Below are 24,423 nucleotides of genomic sequence, written 5' to 3'. Positions count from 1 at the left end.
CTCTCCTTGAAATTCGTGATTATCCGATAAATGGCTGATAGAGTTGCAATCTTACTAGCAGCAATAACCTTGCCTGTGAAACTCTTCTTTTTTTTGCAAAGCAATGATGACTGCATGTGCTTCCTTGCAGGTAACCCAGCTTCTAGGGGTAGATTTATTAAAGGTCGATCAGGGGAATATGTGCTATCACTGTGCGTTATTGCAGGGGATAGCTCTTCCCTTGATCTATGACACCTGCAATGCAGGGTTTAACGTGCGGCGATGCGGGGCAGGCGACATAGCGCACATACTTAGTTAGTGGCAAGTGGGCGCCTGCCTTATCCCTTATTTATAATGCTCCCTGGTGGCCGCGCGCTCCTTGTCTTTTCGCCATAAATTTCTGGCACTGCGGGTCTCCATTCTATTGCTCCTCCCGCTTCCTGGTCTCCGGCGTCTTCAAATTAAAACAGTGCTTGCTCCGGGTATACATCATCCTTTTGGAGCCCTGTCCCTGTGCGTAGGGGATGACACATGACACCAATAGGATCGCATTTACAACACGATCCTGGGTGGTAATCTGCCCAGATTGCATTGTAAATGGGCCCTTGTATCAGAATACAGCATGACTAAACCACATGAGGAAACCACAGAACAGTGAGAGCATTGATAGTGGCCTGGTTTGTATAGAAATTGCTAACCAGTTTGGTATTGTTCTGGCTCACCATTTTAATACTCTAATGTATATGGTGTTCAACAGATTTACTAATAATCAAATGTAAAAAAAAGACCATAAACCGTCCCCCATGATCAAAATCGTATTCAAAATATTTCCAGGTCTCGCAAATTCCTAAAACCAAAACATGTGTATTTTTGACTTTTCTGAGCTTCAGTTTAACCTGTTAAGTGCCAAGTTAATTTGTCAAAATGGGTGTGAAAATTGAAAGTCAACATTTTTATTCATCATGATGACCTGTAAAGTTTACCTTATATAGCAAATATCTTATTTTACACAAAAAAAAAATTTTGACGATATTTTGCGTATCTCTCACAGAGCTGTTATCACTCATATTTGGCGCAACTCTCACATAGATTTCGGCATTTTTAGCAAATATTTTTGCCCATCTCTCACAGAAAGGTTTAAGGGTTAAAGCAGCAGCTTTGTATTCTACATTTAAAACAACTTTAAAATACTTAAACAGAAATTATCCAAAATCTAACGGTCCTTACCAGCGTTCCATTGATTGTTGCCTCCAAAGAGTCTACAAGCTCAGCAGTGACGCCAATCAGTTTATGATAATCAGACTGCATCTTATTGAAGCGCTTCATATAAGTGATAGCTTTATGCTCAGCTTCCACCAACTGCTGCTGCAGTTCTGCGGAATATAAAAAGGCAGTAGTTTAGAGTCTATGTGCAAAGAGTACCTCGGCTATCAAATATCATAGTATGAAATCAAGGGAACTTATGATTTCCAACTATACTGCAAAAGAGTAAAGGTGCCCACACACTAGAAAGATGTGTAAAAGAGGAGATTCGTCTTAAGGTTTCCCATGAACTCCCCATCAGTCCTGGACAAAAGAGTACATTTGGACAACGATTTATCTTATGATTACAGCAAAATTTTAACCCCTTTGGTGGTATGCCCAGAAATTTTCTGGACTGAGCAGCGCGGAAAAATATCCCTGAATGCTGCTGACATGTAGCTCACCCTATCAACTGCAAGCCATAAAACCACCCTCCGCCACTGCTTCCCCACCACCAATTGTCTGGGAGCACTTAAACACCCCAATACCAACCGCACAAATACGCTTGAGCGCCCCAACTCCCAAATACCCGATCAGCCGAACACCTGAGTATCCGAGTGCCTGAATGCCCCCTGAATGCCAGAATGTGCCCGAGCGCCAACTACCAAATACCCTGACCCAAACGTGCCCAAATACATAAGCACCCGAACACTGGCGCGCACGAATGCCCCAACTCCCAAATACCCAAGCACCAGAACACCCATGCACAAGAGTCCCACAGATCTTAAGCTGCATCTTCTGATCGGCAGGAGGGAAATCAGAAGATGCAGCTAAAGAGCCGTGGGAGTGCGCATCGGATGGTGATCGTTCGCAAACTGCCAATCGTCTGAACGGCCCAAATATCACTGTAGTGTGTGGGCGCCTTTACAATTAAGATCTGTTCCAAAACATAAAAACACACCTTTCATGAATTCTTTCAAATACATGGTATACGGTTTCAAATACATGGATAAAAAATCCCAACAAATGTGTAATATATAGGATGTTTTCCATAAAATAAATAACAACCTAAGCATACACTTTAGAAGACCCTGAAATAATTGGAGCATGCTAATTTATCAGACTCAAAAGAAAGATTATTTGCTTTGGTGATTTTGGGGTTTAATTTTCAATATCAAGCAGTAAAAAGATTAAAGATGTTGTCCAGTGGAGACGTTTGCCACAGAACCAACTGGCTTGGAGGAAACACTCTTTCACTGCTTGATACATCAACCCCTTAAATCTAAAATAGGCATAGTTGGGAGGGATCTAACAAAACTAGCATGGCATTGGTAAACAGTAATGTCAGAGATTGTAATGTAACATTCCTAATATTGCTTTCTTAATATACAATCCAATTACATAACATCTTTGGGGCTCAGACATAAAATAAATAATAAACCTCTATGTTATACTTTACCCTCATTATGCAGATTTATCTTGGGGCACTACGGACACAAACTTAAATGGGAGGCTGGGGTTCTCACCGATGAACAATGGTCACGGGTGATTAGTAGTACAAGAACCACAGCATATGTTTATTATATTATATATATATATTATTATATGTATATTACAGGTCGAGTCTCCTGTATCCAGAGATCTCTTATCCGAAATATTCCAAAAACCTTGTGTTTTTTAGAATATTTTGAATTTTTGTCTCTTCCGCCCCAAGCCTCCTTTTTTCATACTAACCAAGTCTCCTGATGTCCACGGTGGCCTTCAGGAACTTCTTCAGCGGTCCCAGGAGTGCATTGTGCGGGTGCGCCGGTGAAGTCACCAGCACGCCTGCAAACTCGCGCAATGCACCCGTGGGACTGTTGAAGATGATCCTGAAGGCCGCTGTGGAAGCCGGGGACCAGGTAAGTACACATGGAGCCGGGCTCCCTCTTGCTGGAAAATCGCCAGACTGTCTCCGCTGGCGATCCGCCAGCAGCGATGCGCTCCATCAGACTGAGACGTGTGCGCGTCTCAGTTTCCGGGCGACGGGAACCCTGTCCGTCTCCACTTCAGGGAGACGGACAGGGTTAGGGGGGGTGCGGGGAGGCGGTGGGGACCCAGGGTGACCGCCGCCGGTGGGGACCCGGGGGAAGCGGTGGGGACCCGGGTGAAGCACCGTCGGAAGGGGACACACGCGCATCTCGTGCGCGTGCATCCCCTTTCGCATATCAGATGGCAGGGGGATGGCGGCTGGCTATTCTGCCGCCATCCCCTGCAAAGAACAGGCTGGCTCCATCTGTATGTTAAAAAATATATATTCCAAAAACCCAAGTAAGGGATACTCAACCTGTATTATATGCACATGGGTTTGTTTAGTATGGCTGATTCAAAACATCACAGGAGTCCCTAGTGGGTCTTTCTAGCACTTACTGGAAATGCAGGAAGTGCAACAATATTGAGTTAAAGTTTGGAACTGTATTAGAGAGACTGCGCCTGTTTTGCCTTCATTGGATGCTATGATAGGTCTCTTTGGCATTTCCCTGGAAGAAACCCCTTTCATGCTCTGATATAACCATATGTTTTTCTATCCCCGAGCAGCCCCAGGCTCACTACCCTGCACTTCATCTATTCAGGGAACTGCACAGAACAGAGTTGATTAAAATGCTTCCCAACCTTTCCCCTGCCTATGGGACACTGCAAAACAAAGAAAAGGGGGTTCGGTAGAGTATGAAAACGGGACTGTCCCACTGAAACAGGGAAAGTTAGGAGGTATGCAAGCACAATAAATTCTGGTGCTTTTGATTTGGCAGGAGGGAATATGGGGTGATGGAAGTGTGTAGACTGTTTTTTTTTTTGGGGGGGGGGGGGTATAAGGATTTTGATCGTGTTCTTCGGAATTACAAGTGAATCCTATTATTATTGCATTGCCAGTATTTTACAAATACTGTGATACATGTGGTTGCCTAATTGTTTCTGCTTTGTGGCTTATTATACCACATTTTCTATTTTGATATAGTTTTGGATGTTTGTAACATGTAAGAAATACGTTATTAAAAAAAAAAAAAAAAACAGATAAATAAGCAAGCAAATTTTAACTTCTGCACTATAACATTCACATCAAAACCTTTAAAAATTATTTAAAAAAATAAAATAAAAGTGACTCAATCCAGTTATGGAACAGAGGGCCTGGTTCATAGTTTTATGCCACTGCATTTGCAGCCACGATCACGCTTGCAAGTTATGTGTGAAGATATGCTAATGCCTGCCAACAGCTTCCCCGCCTGAAATAGTGTGCAACAGACTGTGCAAATGTTGCTACACCCCCTTTCCCTATCTGCGTTCTGTGCAGTTCCACTGGGGACGGAGAACACATTACCACTGATGCAATATCGGATGCAAATCGATTTGTCAAGCAAGTTCTGAGCTGTGGAGATTACAGTTCACTTTTCTCTCTAATAATGGCTTCTGAGACTGTAACTGGGAATACAACCATGATCATAGACAAAATCTTAACATTTTAAGAACATGCTCGTGCACCAGGCTCTTTTTGCTTCAGGGAGTAAAAAAAGTTTCCTCAGCATTTCACACATGTGCAACAGCAAAAAGAAAAAAAAATGCCCACTACAAAAACACTGGCATAGCGTACAACTATGAATCGTACATTTATCATATAGCATAACAATTCAATTATGGTTTTAACTTGTAGTTGCATAGTTGCAGTATTGATTGTTTTTTATTTACTATTTCCCTTTCAGAAGCTTGAAGTATATATCGCCGAAAAAAAGCAATTACTAATTTGTTAATCTTGCAGCTTGGTTGTGTCTAAGGTACCAGGGGTATATAATAAGTTTCCAGATGGGTAGTGCATACATAGAGTAGATGCAATCAGATTGTCTGGTTGTGAACTATATTAGACTAAAGTCATTGTGAAATGTAAAAGGCACAGAACTTACATAAGCAGCAAGGCACACAAGGAAGTCAGTATGTTTACTTCCCTTACACACTGGTTATGGAGCTCAACAGAGGCCACTGGAGAGCCAAGATCTTCTACTACTACAAGAGTGGTGTAAGACAGCAGAAGTGTTTTGACTAACTGTTGTTGTTGAAGAGGACCATAACCCTAAATCACTATATCTGAGAGGTTTGCAGAATTCTGGCGGAGGAGATGGTCCCTGGAAGATGACTAGTTCTGCAGCTGACCAATGTCCATCATCCCCAAGGCAAACGTTGCTGCCATGCAGGTCATAGGTTAGGTGTTAGAGAAGGAGATACTCCTCTCCTTGAGATCCATCCACTTCATACTCCATGAAAAGCTTGGCCTGAGCAAGGTTTCTGCATGCAAAGTTCCCCATCAACTGACTCAAGAGCAGACGAAGACTTGGGTGACTCAAGATGCTGGCCAGATTGAATGGTAGTCACTAAAACTCTGCCTGGGAGATAGTCAATGGTGATGAATCCTGGATCTACAGTTTTGATCTCGAGACCAAACATTGGCCCAGTGAACTCCAGTTGGAGGTGTGCTGCCAAAGAAGTTTTGGCATGAGCACACAGCATGGCCAAGCAGATGTGGCTGTTTTTGTGGCCAAGACTGGTCATGTAGCTACCGTACCACTCGTGCAGCAGTGCACTGTTACTGGGGAATGGAATGCCAACCAATGCTAACTGTAATTGCTGGTAGCCATCTCCAGAACTGGCATTTGCGGTGCCCTTCTCCATCACAACAATGCACCTGCCTACAAGTCCAGGAAAGTAGTTGATTTTCTGGCCTACGTGTATGTAATCAGCATAAAGACACTAAAAATAAATAATTGGGTGCAAACTTTAATCCGGATTACATTATTAGTAGAATTATATTATACCAAATTGGTTAGATCTCAGTAACAATAAATTATCCACTCATAGGGGGGTATTCAATGTCAAGGGAACGGCTGTCGAGCAAGCTCGACAGCCGTGCCCCTGTCCCGTTTTCGTTTTGCTCGCTTGGAGCTCGGCAGTTGGGATTCAATGTCACGACCGCCGAGCGGCGAGAAGGGGGCGTGGCCGCGAGTTGATGACGAAAATAGGAGCTCGCCTATTTCCGGCTTTTCTCGGCAGAATGAGCCCGACAGCTTGTGCTGTCGGGCTCGTTCTGCGCAAAACCCCTGTTCAATGCTGTCGGGGAAGACAGCATTGAATTGGGCCCCGCAGCCATCTCCCCCGTCGGGAGATGGCTGCGGGAGCACGCCTAACATTGAATACCCCCCATAGTCTGTGTGCAATAAAGCTCTCAATATGTAGGAGCCTGATTCTGATTTAGAAATAAAGCATCAAACAAACCATGTTGCAAAGTAAGTGGCGCAAATACATTTATATTATTTGTGAGCAGGGCAAATAGTGCATGTAGCCCACAAAGGTTAGACCTCTTTATCATTACATTGCAATTTAGATTTTAGTTTTGACATGCCCCACCCAAATCTAACTCTCAGGGCACATCGTGTTTTGCTTTCCTTCCAGACCATAATAAGGGCCACATTACTTCTCTCCGAACACAGTCTGATAACCATCAATTTAATTTTCCAAAATGGTTTCTTTCAGACATTGGCTGATTTCCCAACTATTTCTAGACAGACCTGGAAAGAAGTTAACTCTCACTGTCCTATTAACAATCAACTGACAAAATTCTGTATCCTTTTATTACTGCATTCTCAAAATACATATATAGGTTTTATAATATATATACATATATATATATACACACACATATATATATATATATATATATATATATATATATATATATATACACACACACACACACACACACACACACACGCACACACACACACACACATATATGCGACGAAAAGAATGGGCACTCAGGGACTTGCACTTGCGTGGTGAAGATAGGACAGTGCAAGTGCAAGTCCCTGAGTGCCCATTCTTTTCGTCGCCTATCTACAAGGGGCTGCAAAGTCCCAATAGCTGGCACCAGGGCAAGCTACGTCGTTTGGGCTCAAACTAAGTCCTGAGTGCCGGTCCAATAACTTGGAGATATATATATATATATATATATATATATATATATATATATAAAATATAAAGAAACAAAGGGCGCTCCATGGTGCATGTAAAAGTGATTTAATTAGGAGACACTAAACTCCAGGCAAACAAATAAAAGCAGATGCTCGTACAATAAAAGATATCACTGTAGGCTGGCTACCACATGACACAAATAGTAAATACCCGGGCAAAAGCTGCTCCACTGCTCACTCCAGGGACAGAAGATCCAGACACACCAACAGACGCTGGCTTGCGCAGGCAGGGCTCGGACACCAACAGCCGAGGAGGACGCGGGTCAGGGAAAGCTCCGGGCACAGTCAAGAACGGGTATCACAGACCACGCCCTAATAACGCGTTTTGTCAGAGACTTCGTCCGAATATATATATATATATATATATATATATATATATATATATATATATATGACGGTAGCTAACAAGCAGCGGCACTCAACAGGGTTTGCAAGCGTGTCAAAAATGGCTTTATTGCTCCAACGTTTCGGGCAGTTTGGAATTTTTTACTTCAGATGAATACTGTATTGAATATCGTTAGTTATCAATTGCCTTCCTAATCATGTCCTTTTGTTTTATCCTGAGGTACTATTTACTCCGGACTTCTCGATATTGTGACCACATTAAAGATGGCCACCGCTATAATAGTGAATAACCCGATCCTAAGATGGCGCCCGGTGATTCCCATACATCATGAATCTTTCCCTTTTCCAAAATGGCCACGGATGTAGCCAAAGAACCTCCGCAATGAAGAGACGGAATTCCCACCTCTGGAGGTAGACGCCGCCTCCTCATCAGGATGATCAGGGACACTATCTAAATCATCCCCCGTATGGACGGAACATTAACTTCCGGCGGAAGTTGCCGCTATCACGTCAGTCGCACACTTCCGGTAACAGAACCGGAAGTTGCGCCGGAGATGACAGACGGACACGACAAATCCGGGGATGGTGTTTGGAGACACACCCACTCCCCACCTCCATCATTTCCCGCCTTTTTCTTCAATAAATAGGAAATCCCCACAGCAATCCTTAGCCTTGAAAAAGAGTCTTCTAGACTTGAAACGCGTTGGCCCTACAGGATTGCAGCTTACCACGGAGGATCATTGCCCAGCCTAAGCTTGTGGAGCCGACAGGGTGAGCCCTCATTTCTGGACCCCCTGTCAACCTACCATCCTGGCTCCATTTCCTCAGCTGGGTGAGAAGGACTTAGAAAATTGTATCCACTATATTTGATGTTTTATTCTGTGCCTAGTACTACCCAGTCTAAAGTTTGTGGAGCCTACAGGGTGTACCCCCTGGAACACTCTGTCTACACCATCCTTGGCTCCACCTCTCTAGCTGGGTGAGAAAGGATTTTTGATGTTATTGTTTTTGCCTTTTATCAATTTTGTGTCTCAATAAAATACATTTTGGATTCCAATCAACCTACTCCACTATTAATTGGAAGAAATCCCTATACCCAGTGCGCCAAAGGTCACTTCCACCTACTCTCCTACTCCAGTTTTTTCGGTGCCTTGTGGGAAGACACCAGGAAGTTTTTTGACCTAGGCAGCAAGGGGGTGCGCAGGAAACACAAGATCATCACCCTTTCTAAGATCTGATAAAGACTACGCAGAAGTGACAATTGTAGGTTGCAATTTTATATATGGCAAGTATTAATCTGGAGTTACAAAAACTGAATAAAAAGACCAGACATTTAAGATTACCTCTGTTGTGGTGGGTGCTCTCTTTCTTTGTTAAAACAGGTTAAAGAAAAAAGGTAATGGCAAGACAATTTATCGCAATAGATTTATTCACATTACATATACTGAATATCAAATAGTATATACTTGACTGAAATAGTTGATAATGTTTGTGAAAACCTCACAACCAAAGCCAACACAACTTGGAACAATACGCCTACATGCAGACACACAGCGGTTACCCAAAAAAATACACAAGTGGAGATGCGCGCAATTATGTCTCTCCTATTATGCTAATAGCGTAGCCCAACGGCTGCCTTACTTGTGTAGTTTCACGGCGGCAGCCTAAGCTACGTTAGCGTAGCCCAACAGAGCTGCATCTCTGTCCCCGGCGTCCCTGGCAAGCCTAGTGAGTGCCTCTCACACCGCCGGTGCCAGCATGATCCCCTCTCTTTGGCGGAGAGGTGATCATGCTGGCGCCGGCGGAGAGGCGCTCCATCTGTTTGAGACGCAGGAGCGTCTTAGACGCTCCAGCAATGAGACGCTCTTGCATCTGAGTAGCTATTGTGGCATTTGCCAGTGTTCCATGTTACATACTAGCAAATGCCTCCTTTTCATACCCCCACTATCCACGTCGGCATGGAGTTGACTTTATATAGTGTGGCAAGTGCAGCGAGCCACCAAGCCCGAAGCGTGGCAAGCGGACGCAGATTACATATACATGTAGCTCGCCACACTATATAAAATCAAATCCACGCCGACGTGGATAGTGGGGATATGAAAAGGTCGAGAGGACGCGTAATGCATCCGCTCGCCACGCTTCAGGCTGCCGTGGATAGTGGGGGTTTGAAAAGGAGGCATTTGCTAGTATGTAACATGGAACACTGGCAAATGCTGCAATAGCTACTCAGATGCAAGAGCGTCTCATTGCTGGAGCGTCTAAGACGCTCCCGCGTCTCAAACAGATGGAGCGCCTCTCCACCGGCGCCAGCATGATCACCTCTGCACCAAAGAGAGGGGATCATGCTGGCACCAGCGGTGTGAGAGAGGCGCTGACTAGGCTTGCCAGGGACGTCGGGGATAGAGATGCAGTTCCTGACAACAGTATGGTAGTTACTTCTGTCGTTTCACGGTGGCAGCCTACGCTGATAATGTAGCTTAGTCTGCCACCGTGAAACTACACAAGTAAGGCAGCCGTTGGGCTACGCTACTTCTGACTATATTTACTACGCTGAGTCTGACAGGGACGCGACGCGGACAGCGTAACTGCTGCCATGAAACTACACAAGTACCGAAATCTCTCCTCAGCAGAATCCTGCTGAGCCCTCTGATACCTCGCCAAATTCTTTTTTAGCACAATCCTGCCAACTGGGCTTCAGAAGGGCGGGTGATCCTAAAAGCAATCTTCCTGCAGTCTGAATTCAAAGGGACTAGGCTATAGCTTCCTTTCTCGTCCCCAGATATAGGACCTTATTCAGGTCTGTTCGCACAGGGGATTGATGTTTGAAGTCTGCGTATGAGCATATGCCGGGTGTGAATCGGTATGGTGAACTGCAAGTTCACCGTCCCATTCGCACCCACCAGCCCATGAAAACAGGTGATCCTATCAAAATGAGGCAGATGATGGACAGTACTTGAAAACCATTCAACCATTAGTTAATATTTATTCATCTATTTTTACAGAATAAGTTTTAACACTGTTTATTTTAATTGTTGCTTAACCTTTTAAGTGCCAAGTGAATTTGACAATATAGGTATAACAATTGCCTAGCAAACATTTTTATTCATCATATTGACCTGTAATTTATATATTATATAGGAAATATAATCTTTTTTATTTACACAACATTTTTTTTTAACTTCTATAACAAAAGCTCACAGAGATGTTGCCACTCAAAGGGTTAAGCGCTAATAAGACTGAATTATTTTACTTATTGATAGCAGCACCATTAAAATGCTTTCCAGGATAGGATACATAAATAAAATGTTGTTCACACATATTCTACAGCAACGACTAAAAAAAAAAAAGTCTAAGAATTTCAACACTATATATATTCTATTTGCACTGTAATTTAATTATATACAAGGGGAAGTTAAAGTAATAGTCACTGAAGGCCACTGGGGGGCTCAAGAACTGTACAATTGTGAACCTAAATGGTTTTCTTCAACAAGCCTATCTACACGGGAAGCGGTCATCTATTAGAATGAACTTAGGTCTACAGTCATTAGGTCGACTGGCAGGAAGGTCGACCTGACTTAAGGTCGACATGGGCCAAGGTCGACATGACTTAAGGTCGAATTTGCATAAAGGTCGACATGAGGAAGGTCGACTGGTCATAAGGTCGACATGGGGTTTTTCACTGTTTTTTGACATGTGCCGACAGGCGGTATTTCATGCCCTACCATCCACTAGGCGTGGAGGAGGTTATTAAAGCTGTGGCGAGCGAAGCGAGCCAACGTGCCCAAAGCATTGCGAGCGAAGCGAGCTATGCGAGGGTCCGATTCTCATTGCCAACTGTGTCCATGTCGACCTTGTCGACATTCGGATCAAAAAACAGTTAAAACCCCATGTCGACCTTATGACCAGTCGACCTTCCTCATGTCGACCTTTATGCAAATTCGACCATAAGTCATGTCGACCTTGGCCCATGTCGACCTTAAATCAGGTCGACCTTCCTGCCAGTCGACCTAGTAGGGTCGACCTAATGACTGTAGACCTAAGTTCATTCTGATAGATGTACCGATTCCATCTACACAATACTTCAGTGGGTATTTTGCAGGTTCTCTGTAACTTTTCACATCTAAAGTTGCTAAGCAAACAGTAACATCATCTTAAACATCTTGCATGACAGATTTGTTTATCAAGGGGATGCTTGCCTGCAATACACATTCAGTGAGACACGAGAGAACTAGTTCTAACTGCCCATTCCATCAGCTTCTACAACTTGCAAAGGATACATATAATGTAAGAAGACGAGGGGTGGTCCCAGCTTTCAGGGTCAAAGACAAGAACTTTTCCAATCTCAATTTCAGCTCAGGAGCCCACGAATCCTGTGAATGAAACATACCAAGTTTTTGAGCACAGAACACATTGTGTTGCAATGGGAATTATAAAGCATCACATGGATAATCTCAGAGTGTGACAAGCAATAGAATGTTCTAAACATGGTAGTGAGATCCCAGACATCACAAACTCCCATCACAATGCTCTCCTCAAGCTAAAGAATCTCAGTGAACTCACAGATCGGGCAGATGGTATTTGATGATTCAATGTACCGGAATGCAGAACATTTCTTTGGAAGAGGGGTTTCTGCTTAGCTCTCCCTCTGATTATAGAGACATCCAATTCTTATAAAGACATAGGGCTTAAATCAGATACGTAGCAGCAGACTTGGTTGGTACGGAGATGCCTACTGGAGGCCTTACAAAGACCATTGCGGCACGTGTGCCCAACTCTCAATGGGGCCCATCCATTGTGTGCACCCAATGTTTCTTCAGGGCTAACTAGATACCCCACACAAGTGGCAATGGAACACACCCGCATTGTCCAACTGACAACATAGCCAATGTTACAATGTAAATGCATTGTCAAGAGACTGAAGGCGATTCTCCAACAATGTCACCAATTCTGGTTTACAATAGAAGTACTATAGTTTAAAAAAACAACAACATTTGTACTGTATACAAAAAGAAGCACGTTTAAAACATTCAAGTATTAAATAAGTGAAGGCAAGATCTAGTGTGTAATTAGGAGTACGATAAGGTTTTTTTAATTGCATTTTTACATTACCTTATATACAAATACTTTCCTGTTTGAAGCAATAACATGATTAATGTAAACAGGTTTTAAATGAATAGCGTAATATTGATCACAAGAAACTTTTTATTTTTTTATTAAAAAATTTTTTTTTCGCAAAATATTACATTTGTTTACTTAAGAATAGCTGAAATATGTGCATCCCTTCGATGCTCAAAATCCATATTTTCAGTCATCATATAATAAAAAGATCGTATCTATTGTCATACCACTGCATCAGTCGCTGAAAGCTACTACTTGGTAATATTTCCCTAGAGTATTGCAGTTTATGTAGAGTCTCTTGACATACAGAGTCCCCTCTTCATACTCACAAGAAACATATCCTGTGAGTTTCTTAAGTGCTCTAGACTGATTTCCTAACCTAAGTGCCTCTCAGATGGCCTGGAGGGTTTTGTACAGACAGACAGATTACAATTATATGGTAACTACTAAAAGGGTTACAACATAGCGTATAACTTTGAACTGGTACTCAAGTGTTTTACTTCGCATGTATTACTTTCAGGAGAACTCAATAGAGTCACGTGTAGGAAAAAACCCATCAAATCAAAAATTGGGCAAACTAAAGAATAAAATATATGTAACAAATTAAATCAGACACATTTTCATTTTACAGCCAGGTACTTTAATAGAAGTTATTAGCTACCTGAAAAAGCTCTTTGAAAGATGGATGAGCAGCTGGATTAGGAACAAAGGGAAGGGCATAAAATGGAAGGAATTCTGTAGTCTGACTCAGTGCCGCTCCGCTGTTTTCCAAGTAGGATTTGAAGTGCGAAATCCTCTCATCGCAGTCAGCCCGGTCCTAAAATAAACCACAAAATAACATATCAATTTTATTTATTATTAACAAAATATTTTGGTACATGCTGCAAAAACAGAAAATGTATAAAAACAAGAAAACAAAACAGAAACAACATTAATAACTCCATGAAAGAGACATCTATCATTTGTTACACAGGCAGTTAAAAGATAATATCTACTTTTGTAACCCACTCCTTAATAAAACATACCCCACTCCCCACACCATCACCATCACCATCACTTGATATGAGAGCATTGAACTACTAAGTCAGCACTTCTTGTTCAAGCAAGAATAATAAAAAAAAGAACAGGTACAAAGCAAGAAAGCATAGGTCACACATGTGAGCGGTTTTATAGGTAACATGAACACTTTTCACGAACAGAACAAACAATAGATAATTGTAAGGGAGGGAAGAGAACCGAGGAAAAAGGCAAAGTAATATGGTAAAGTCACAGTAAATTGCACAGGGGCAGATTTATTAAGCTTGGTGAAGTGATAAAGTGTCACCGGCCAATCAGCTCCTAACTGCAAAGTTACAGGTTTGGTTTGAAAAATGACAGGTAGGAGCTGATTGTCCGGTGATAAAATCCGGACACTTTATCACTTCACTGAGCTTAATAAATCTACCCCTCAGTGGAACAGGGTACACCAGTGTACAGTGAGCCAAGTTTCCAACCTTAGTAGCTACCAGGTTTTTACATGGCATGCACCCAGGTGAACTGCAGTGGAAAAAAGGTAACCTGGGTCACCTGACCGAGGACCTGTTCACAGAATGGGGAGAGATACTTTTTTGGCACCAAGTACTGGCACTGCACCCAAGTGCTGATCCAGGAATAACCAGGTTTAAGTAGAGCAAAAACACTGTATGAAAAAGTAAAATGATCTCTCATAAATTGTGGCTGGATGATATAAAATGGAAAATGTAGCAGTGTTCAGTGGCCAACTTTTCAATCAATTTCAGATAATACAGAGCTGTTTATTAAAGGAAAATGTACAGCTACTAGTCTTAAGGCGCATCCAACGAATGGGCTAGTTTATGCTTATACAATTCTCAAAAGTTTTGTAAAGTGAAAATGTTTTTCATTTAATGGACCCTCATAGGTCTTTAACTCCTTCGGTGGTATGGCAGGAAATTTCTCTGGCTGGGCTGCAGAGAAATTTCCTGGCATATCACTGTAAAGAAAGGGTGTGCCAGTGGTGCCTCCAGCACCATCCCCCCATGTGGCTGATCCCCCCCCCCCCCCCCCCAGTTGCCGATCATTCCTGTCACTGCCCCCATTGCCGCTCAGCGACGTTGGCAGCAGCAGCCCCAAGGGAGCAAAGGCTGTTGCAGAAGGCAGTGGTATTTGTAAGGTAGGACAAACTTGTCCTGGTAGGTTTGTCCTGCCCCAGAAAAACCCACCACTCAACGGGTTAATGGTCCACTTAAGGGAGTCTGTTTATGGTGTTGTATTCAGTTCTTTCGAGAGGGGAGGGTGGGTCTTATGGAGGGTCCCGGGTCCAACATCCCCGTTCCCTGCTGCAGCGACCGGCAGTAGAGAGCAGAGTCTGCCGCAGCAGCACAGCCTCTCTCCCCCACTCAGCACATAGCGCACAAGTGCGTGTGCTGAGTGGGGGAGAGAGGGAGCTGCAGCCTGTGCACCAGCACACAGCCTACACCCCCTGCAATATTTTTTTTTACTTTACAGGTGTGTGACCTCACCCCCTCCCATTAGCCACAACCACACCCCCTACTGATGACCACACCTCTTTTTACCAAGGCCAAGCAGGGTTTTCAGCGCCCCTGGATGTATTCAGAAAGTCATAAGCTTTCCAAGGACATATCACAATGCATAAAAACAGAAATAGCATGAATTGAAGGGTCGTCTGATTATACAGATCCTTTGAGGGGTCGTCTGATTATACAGATCTTCAAACTTAGATGGTCTCTTTAGGTGATAAGGTAGTGTGCAAAGTTTGAAGAAGATTAGTTTGAGAGTTATCATGAAACATCCATACACACACACACACACACACAACATTCAATTATACGTCTAATAGTACATGACCTTACTAGAAAAAAAAGGGTTATCAGCCTCTAAATCAGGTTTGTGAAAGTATAAAAAGGATTCAGAAAAGGGGTTCCATTTTTTTTAAAAACTACGGTACTTGTGAGTTATCTGGGCTGCCGATTTTTTGATTGTATGCCTTAAGTTAAGGCATACAATCAGATGCGATGCGATGCGATATCGCATCGCATCGCATGCGACCATCGGATGCGATGACCCGATTTTTCCATAGGAATCAATGTTAAAATGGACTGAGACCATTTTAACATGGAATTCAATGGGAAAAAGGGGTCCTTTTCATACCCCTACTATCCAAGTGGGTATGGAGTTGGATATAAACCTGTGGCGAGCGTAGCGAGCCACCGAGCCCGAAGCGTGGCGAGCGAAGCGAGCCCCGCGAGGGGACGGTATTCCGTGTCCCCTCGCGGGGCTCGCTACGCTTCGGGCTCGGTGGCTCGCTACGCTCGCCACAGGTTTATATCCAACTCCATGCCCACTTGGATAGTAGGGGTATGAAAAGGACCCCTTTTTCCCATTGAATTCCATGTTAAAATGGACTCAGTCCATTTTAACATTGATTCCTATGGAAAAATCGGGTCATCGCATCGCATCGCATCCGATGGTCGCATGCGATGCGATGCGATGTGCCCGATCCGACCCGATTTAGAAATCGGACGCCCAGATAACTCACAAGTACCAAAACTACAATCTATTATTAAACATATGATCTACTTTTATAGTCAGAAGTATATTCAGCATTTTATAGTGCTACAGAAGTATTACCACATTACAGCCTATATTTAAAAAAAGGAAACCACAAACAATGCAATGGTTAATAATTAAATTAATTCAGTCCTGGTGTCATTTCTGTCAGTTCCCTACTGGGACAAGTGACTGGAAGGTCAAAAGTAGAAAATGGAACACACATCCGCAATAAGCCTAACATCAAAATTCTAACACATTCAGCATTCCTTTTGGTGAAGCACTAGTTTCAAGTGAACTAAAGACAATTATAACACAAGTGACAGGTGATTTACTTCACAATCTGCACCAATGACTTTGGGACACACTTCATATTGAACTTTCACTATGGTCTAATTTAGTGCTCATTCTAGCACCCGCCATATTTGAAAACCCATGCAGTTCCTCTTCCCTGCCTGGGGTGTCGCTGTCTGCTGTAGTGTTTCTAGCACAGGTCTGGTTTGCATACCAGTGCTGATATACAGACCACACTGTGCTAGAAGAACTACACCACACAGCGACACCCCAGGCAGGGAAGAGGAACTACATGGGTTTTCAAATATGGCAGGTGCTAGAATGAACATTATAATTTATCAGTTATGTGTATCCAATGCCTATTACATCATAACATGGAATATGCCTATTACAGCATCAAATGAAGGGAAGTACAGAAATAATACAGTCAAGTAAAGTGGGAGTAGAGGACATCAATAATCATAGACAATAGACCATTCAAAAGTTGCGATGACAAGGATATGAGTAGCTATCTCTAATAAGCCAAGAAAAGCAAGCCACACCGGAGACTGTGACACATAAATTAAGTCAAATTCAGTATAATCACCAACCAGACGTGTAAAAATGAATGTATGCACTGAGCAGACACCCTCTGAGTTATAGGAAAGAAAACCTTTAATGGTACAGTAGACCTACACCCGTGTCTAGAGTTTCCTGCAGGTCCATCCCAATGTGATCTTACGGATTATTACTTGCAGAGAGAAAACATTTTTCCATTTTAGAATGTAGTCTATTGCACTAGATCATTGATTAAAACCATTTATTTTGCCTAGATACATATAAATTAATCTTTCAGTTCAAAAAAAGGATTGTTACGCTGAAATAACGGTATTTAAAACACTGTTCTCCAACTCTCTGTTTACAAAGCCATCCATCTGGTTAAAATAACTATTCAATCTACTATTGAAGATTAATGTATGACTCCTTGGAGCAAAATCATATGAGGTTAATCTCCATATAACAAGGTCTACCTCATTTATCCAGTCACACATGAACCTCTGTACAGAAACCAGAGAAATAGGATTTTCCCATTCTAAAGTAGCAGAGGACTAGTGCTACACCACAGCAATGCATGCACAGTCTACACTGTGTTACTGGTACCACAGTGTTACTGGTACCACAGACATAGACAAATAGTTAAGACAGTTAATTTACCTCAAAAGACTACTCCCACTGACTGCCTTTCGAACAGTCCAATCTGGCTTGTATTGGAGGGGTCACGTTCCAGGACTATACAATGTCCGGGATTAGGCTGCTACTAGCTGCCTATTCCTGCACATTGTATAGGCCAGGAACGCCACCACTCCGGACTTATTTATTGGACTGTCCGGAGTAATCCCAGATGGGTGGTGTTAACCGTACACATTTTACATTAAATAGATCACGTGTTGCCCCTTGTTTATATTGCCATGTCCCCCCCCAGAAAAATAAAAAGTTTAAGTGAGGCAGTAAACTTACAATCCGGCCTGCAGTATGCTTTAAGGGAAAAATGGCAAAGTGAATGTGTAGATAAAATTCCAACTTCTGTGCCAGGGGGTCGCTGCTGCGCATCTCCTGAGGGACATGCTCCTCCCACTGATCAAAGAAAGCTTTCCTGTCCCCATCTTCAAAAGCAAGGAGAAGATCTTTCTGCAAGAAAAGACAAAACATTATGGTACTTACGTATTATCTGGGCTGCCAATTTTTTGATTGTATGCCTTTACTTAAGGCATACAATCAGATGCGATGCAATGCCGCATCGCATCGCATACGACCATATCGCATGCGATGCGATGACCCGATTTTTCCATAGGATTCAATGTTAAAATGGACTGAGTCCATTTTAACATGGAATTCAATGGGAAAAGGGGTCCTTTTCATACCCCTACTATCCAAGTGGGCATGGAGTTGGATATAAACCTGTGGCGAGCGTAGCGAGCCACTGAGCCCGAAGCGTGGCGAGCGGACGGTATTCTGTGTCCGCTCGCCACAGATTTATATCCAACTCCATGCCCACTTGGATAGTAGGGGTATGAAAAGGACCCCTTTTCCCATTGAATTACATGTTAAAATGGACTCAGTCCATTTTAACATTGAATCCTATGGAAAAATCGGGTCCATCGCATCGCATCGCATGGCATGCGATATGGTCGGATGCGATGCAATGCGATGGACCCGATTTCAAAATCGGCAGCCCAGTTAGTACATAAGTACCAACATTATTGCCAACAACCTATATTTACATAGCGGCACGTTCCACGGCTCACTACAGAGAAGGTTTACTAATGTAAGTCTAGGTTGCAGTGGGCCTAACTGCAAACCCCATCGTTTATGTACATCTCAGATGCGGTGACATCTTCACATGGCAACAATCGCTCGCAGTGCCCTGGATGCCACATCCTGTTTATCATTAGGGGTTGGAGCAGGGGCAGCAACAGGCAGTGTTCCAGAAAATTGGGACATGCTGGGTGGGATATAATGGTCTGCAAGGGTTATGGTATAAATCATAGACAGACTCATCATAGACAGTCATATGGTCGACCACTTATAGACGACAGTCACAAGATCGGCAGGGTCAAAATGTCGACAGGGTCAAAAGGTCAACATGAGGTTTTAATGTTTTTAGGGTGTCTATGTCGACATAGGTTGACATGGACACGGTCTAAGTGTAGCGCTGCGCTCGCCATGCTTCGGACTATTTTAGGTACTTGTGTAGTTTCACAGCGGCACTGCCCACGGACCGCATCGGATACAAATCTCTTTGTATGCAAATCACACACGTTTGCATACAATTAGCATACAATGCAATTTAGCACACCCCCACTATCCACGTCAGCACGAAGCGTTGCGAGCTACGTGAAGGGACGCTGTACGCATCCTCCCGACCTGTTCATATTCCAACTATACACGTCGGCGTGGAGTTAATTTGATAAAGTGTGGCGAGTGCAGCGAGCCCCACGAGGGGATGTGGAAAACAAGCCCGAATCGTAGCAAGCCCCACGAGGGGAAGCAAAATACATGTCAAGTAATACAAGTCATCTGCGCTCACCACGCTTCAGGTTCGTTTTCCGCGTCCGCTCGCCACACTTTATAAAGACAACTCCATGCCGACGTGGACAGTGGGGGTATGAACAGGTTGGGAGAACGCGTACCACGGCCCCTTGCGGACCTCGCTGCACTTGCCGCGCTTCGGGCTGACCTGTATAGTGGAAGTGTGCTAAATCGCATCGTATGCAAATCGATCCGCGGGCACTGCCGCCGTGAAACTACACAAATAACCTATTTTTACTCTGTCTATGATGATGAGTCTGTCTAGGACTGGTCCGGATACCGTTGCAAGTCCGACGGGAATGCCGGCCGAACTTGGTTTTTTGTTTTTATAAAAAGGGGCGGCCATTTACGAAGCATAGTTTTGCCTTGTAAATTATTGCCCTTTAAAAAAATAAAATAAAAAAGAGCTAGGCGAGCATTCCCGCAAGACCTCCAGACTTGCAACTCATTCCATCCTACCCGTTGTCCAGGCGTGAAGTAAGTAGATGTGTCCTTGGATTCAGCAATATGAATTCCCTGGCCTGAGTAACCTGAGGGCTACCCATATAACAAATGTTCACACAGATGATTTGATGTTGCGTCCTCAGCCACAGCAAAGGACCAGAGAATCCAACAGGAAGCGCCTATTTACACAAGTCACCTCATATTATCACACAGCCACTGCGTAAAGAGATGCCGCGCCTGTGTAATTTGCATACATGTCTGATTCAGGACCCTCGGTACGGTAATAATAACGTACAATGCATTACTCATATAGTGATGGAAAACTATTTGTATATTAATGGAGGTCCTAATAAAATAATAACAACAATGTCCAATCAATGCATTACTCCTATAGAAGCAAGCAAAATGCCTTATATGCTATAGAGCAGGCATTCCCAACCACGGTCCTCAAGGCACACCAACAGTGCAGGTTTTGTAGATATCCAGGCTTGAGCACAGGTGACTTAATTAGTACCTGAGGGATTCTGATTAAACCATCTGTGCTGAAGCCTGGATATCACTAAAGCCTGCACTGTTGGTGTGCCTTGAGGACCGTGTTTGGGAATGCCTGCTATAGAGTGATATAAAAATAGCAGAAAAAATTTGTGATAATGAATGTGTGATGGAGGTTAATTAAAAAATCATCAGTCACTTTATAATTAGATAGGGAGTTTCCTTATCATATTCCTACCACACACATACATACCCCAATACCCTTGTGCTCCCCCTCCCATGACAGGAAGGATGACCTTATCCTAATTTACCCTATCTGGCATAAATACAGAATAATTATTCAACACTGTACATCCTGACAGACAGGACATTTCCTACCATTCACCACCCGTCTGCAGGAGGTTGCACCAGAAGGTGAAGATCAGCTCAGACAGGGTGTAGCTACGTGCTACCAGAAAGACACCTCTCCCTCCCCAGAGTAAAAATTCCACACATTGCTAAATTATCTGTTCCAGAAATGTTACTCACAACAGCTTACATTTTTAATAACAATAAATGTTCCAATGATATTCTCCTGCAAGTCTGCGAACTTTTTAACAGCTTGGTAAACATACACATATTTAACATTCCTAAATACATTCACAACCAAAACGACGATCCCCACACCACAGAAAAGGATTCCTCCAGAAATATGAAAAAGGTGTGCAGGTTTTCCATCTATTACTAGTTAAACAAAATTATAAGGCTTGGCTGCAAGAAAAATAACCTAGGTCTAAACAGACAGTATTAAAAGAAAATCCCCCATAAACACTGATTTTTCTGTTTTTCATCCTTACACCTGCAGTTCTCTAGCGAAAAATCCTCACAAGCTAAAGTGATGGGTTTTTTGTTGTTTTTTAATTTTGTTTAAAATGATAATATTTGAGAGGACATAGAAGCACTTCTGAGTTTCAACTGTACTTCAAGTACTCTCCAAACAAAGTGTGATGCGAACACAGGCCAAATAAGATTTTATTGTGTGTAAGCTATTGCAGCACTTGTGATATTAATGGGCAGAGATGGATCTAATGCTGTGTACACACGGTGAGATTTGACATTAGGGACCTTATTCTAGTTCACTCTTTCTGACAAAATCATTCTCAGATGGACAAAACCATGTGCACTGCAGGGGGGCAGATGTAAAATATGCAGAGAGAATTAGATTTGGGTGAGTTATTTTTTTTCTGTGCAGGGCAAATACTGGCTGCTTTATTTTTACACTGCAATATAGATCTCACTATAAATAAACCCCACCCAAATATAATTCTATCTGCACATTTTACATCTGCCCCCCTGCAGTGCACATGGTTTTGTCCATCTAAGAAGGATTTTGTCAGAAAGAGTCAACTAGAATAAGGCCCTAGGTTTTGACTATATAGTCAAAATCGCATGCAGATCGCACAGGTTTTCACCTTGGGATCCCGATGCACGCTTCCGTGACAGCACAAATCGAAACCCAGATAGACAGGGCAGCAATGATTATATAGTGGAAATCTAATGCAGACAGCATGAATTCTATGTAAATAGTACACAGTTAGCAAAGATTGCATAGCTCTCGAATCTTGAAGGTGCCCATACACGGTAAGATTTTTCACGTGCGTTTTGTACTAAATCACATCGGATCGCATGCAATCAAATCGCATGAGATTTGCATGCGATTTGTGTGCGATGCGATCTTAAGGCAGTACACAAAGTATGTCCAGCAAGATGCGATGAGATGCCCGCGGGAGAGAGCATCGCACCTAATGTCGAATAGCAAGGGAATCTCACGGTGTGTACACAGCATAAGGCTGTTTATAAATACATGTACAAAATACATATAAAGCTCAAATATAAATACATGGATGAATATGAAAATAACATTCAGGTCTCTATTTCAATCAAACATTGTCCTGTCTCCATTGTGATAAAAAAAAGTGCCCCCATAAGTAATTTCTGATATAGCAATTATAATGCCAACATGAAAACTAAATACATTATATGGATCTTTAAAATGATACAGCATTAAGCATCTTTATACGGATCTGTATTGTAACTATAAATCTAGTTATTTTCTACACCCAACAGTGATATTAAAGGCTATGTCCTAAATCTGAACTGATTAGATCATTACCATGTTCCTACCTGTATAAGTAAAGTCTTCGAGTCTCTTGTGGCAGATCCATTACTTCTTGGAAGAGGTTTTCCTTTAACTTTACACTCCTTCACAAAGCTTTTCAGGGTCTCACCGAATTCCTCATAGTTAAGAAACTAAGAAACAACACATAAAACATAACTCAAAGAACAATATACTATGTTGGAGATTTAATGAGATAACAAAATGTAGTTATGTGGATAAATACTGGCAATCAGTTTGTGTATGATCAGATACACTTTTAACTATCTTTAATATTTTCTTTGCAAAACTTTTAAATCTGTTTTATTTTACTTTGGTGGTATTCCACTCAATTATTCTGGAAGCAGAATATTTGTATATATGGAGAGCCACGTAGGTTGTTTTAATGCACATTCTGTAAAACGGAAGCCAGAGCACGCAATGATTGTTTGATGAGGGGCCCAGTGCAGGTCATGGGAAGACTAACATTGATTCTGCACATTGAACGAATAATATTTATGTTGCACAACTTTATATTCACCATTTTTAACCATTAAATATGTATATATGGTCTTCAGGCAAAGTCAGAGTTACAGGGAATATATATTTGTTTTAGAGGAGCTACAAATTTACAATTAACACTATCCTCTGTCACTAAATGTTTTTTATATACTTGATACTGTATATCTGAAAGTCTCTATCATGTCCCACCTTTCCCTTCTCTACTCCAAACTGTACATGTTAGGATCTTTTAGTCTTTCCTGGTACGTTTTGTGATGTAGACCATGCACCATTTTAGTTGCCCTTCTTTGTACACTGTCTAAATATCCTTCTAGAGATATACTGCCTCCAGAATAGAACACAGTACTCTAGATGAGGTTGTACCAATGACTTATACAGTGGCATTGGGGCAGATGTATTAAGCCTGGTGAAGAGATAAACTGGAGATAAAGTGGAAGGAGATAACGCACCAGCCAATCAGATCTAAACTGTCATATTTCAAACACAGCTGACTGGCTTGTGCATTAACTCTTCCAGTTTATCTCCAGTTTATCTCTTCTCCAGGCTTAATACATCTGCCCCATTATTACTTCTTTCTGCTTCTGATTCCGCTCCTTATGCAATCAAGCATCCGACTTGCCTTCTTCATTGCTTTGTTACATTGCTTACCTGTATTCAAGTTATATGACATAGGGGCAGATTTATTAAGCTCGGTGAAGTGATAAAGTGTCTGGTTTTTATCACCGGCCAATCAGCTCCTACCTGTGAAGTTAGAGGCTTGGTTTGAAAAATGACAGGTAGGAGCTGATTGGCCGGTGATAAAAACCAGACACTTTATCACTTCACCGAGCTTAATAAATCTGCCCCATAGTGACTCCTAGATCCCTTTCCTACGCAGTAGTTTTCAATATACTGTAGTGCCATTAACACGACATATAGACTTTGTTTTTTTGAGATACAAGTGCATGATTTTTGAGTTTTGCCATTAAACTGAAATTGCCATGCTCGTGACCATTCCTCCAGTCTACCTAGGACTAGGTCAATCATTTGTTTTAACCATCCTGGTTTGTATTCCCTGTTGCATACCTTTGTGTCATCTGCAGAAAGGCATCCGTTCCCTTCAATACCATTTGCAATGTCAGCAATAAACATATTTAAAAAATACTGGCCCAAGTACAGATTCCTGGG

At 42.4% G+C, this 24,423-nt stretch overlaps 1 protein-coding gene across 5 annotated transcripts in view; it reads right to left on the bottom strand.

Annotated features, from left to right (window-relative positions):
• ARMC9 (armadillo repeat containing 9) overlaps window positions 1-24,423 on the bottom strand; it is a 154,927-nt gene that overhangs the window by 105,970 nt on the left and 24,534 nt on the right. For all 5 annotated transcript variants that reach the window (XM_083177456.1, XM_083177457.1, XM_083177458.1 and 2 more), the window contains exons 3-8: window positions 22,764-22,889; window positions 18,093-18,263; window positions 13,396-13,551; window positions 11,894-11,986; window positions 8,960-8,984; window positions 1,207-1,352 (exon numbers count right to left, since the gene is read on the bottom strand). In XM_083177456.1, coding sequence (XP_083033582.1) covers window positions 1,207-1,352; window positions 8,960-8,984; window positions 11,894-11,986; window positions 13,396-13,551; window positions 18,093-18,263; window positions 22,764-22,889 — 717 coding nt within the window. The remainder of the gene's footprint in view (window positions 1-1,206; window positions 1,353-8,959; window positions 8,985-11,893; window positions 11,987-13,395; window positions 13,552-18,092; window positions 18,264-22,763; window positions 22,890-24,423) is intronic.

This window comes from Crinia signifera, chromosome 3 (assembly GCF_055691185.1).
Source record: "Crinia signifera chromosome 3, ASM5569118v1, whole genome shotgun sequence".
NCBI classification, from domain to species: Eukaryota; Metazoa; Chordata; class Amphibia; order Anura; family Myobatrachidae; genus Crinia; species Crinia signifera.
Note: the sequence above shows the minus strand (reverse complement) of the source record. Positions and strands in the feature narration are given on the sequence as shown.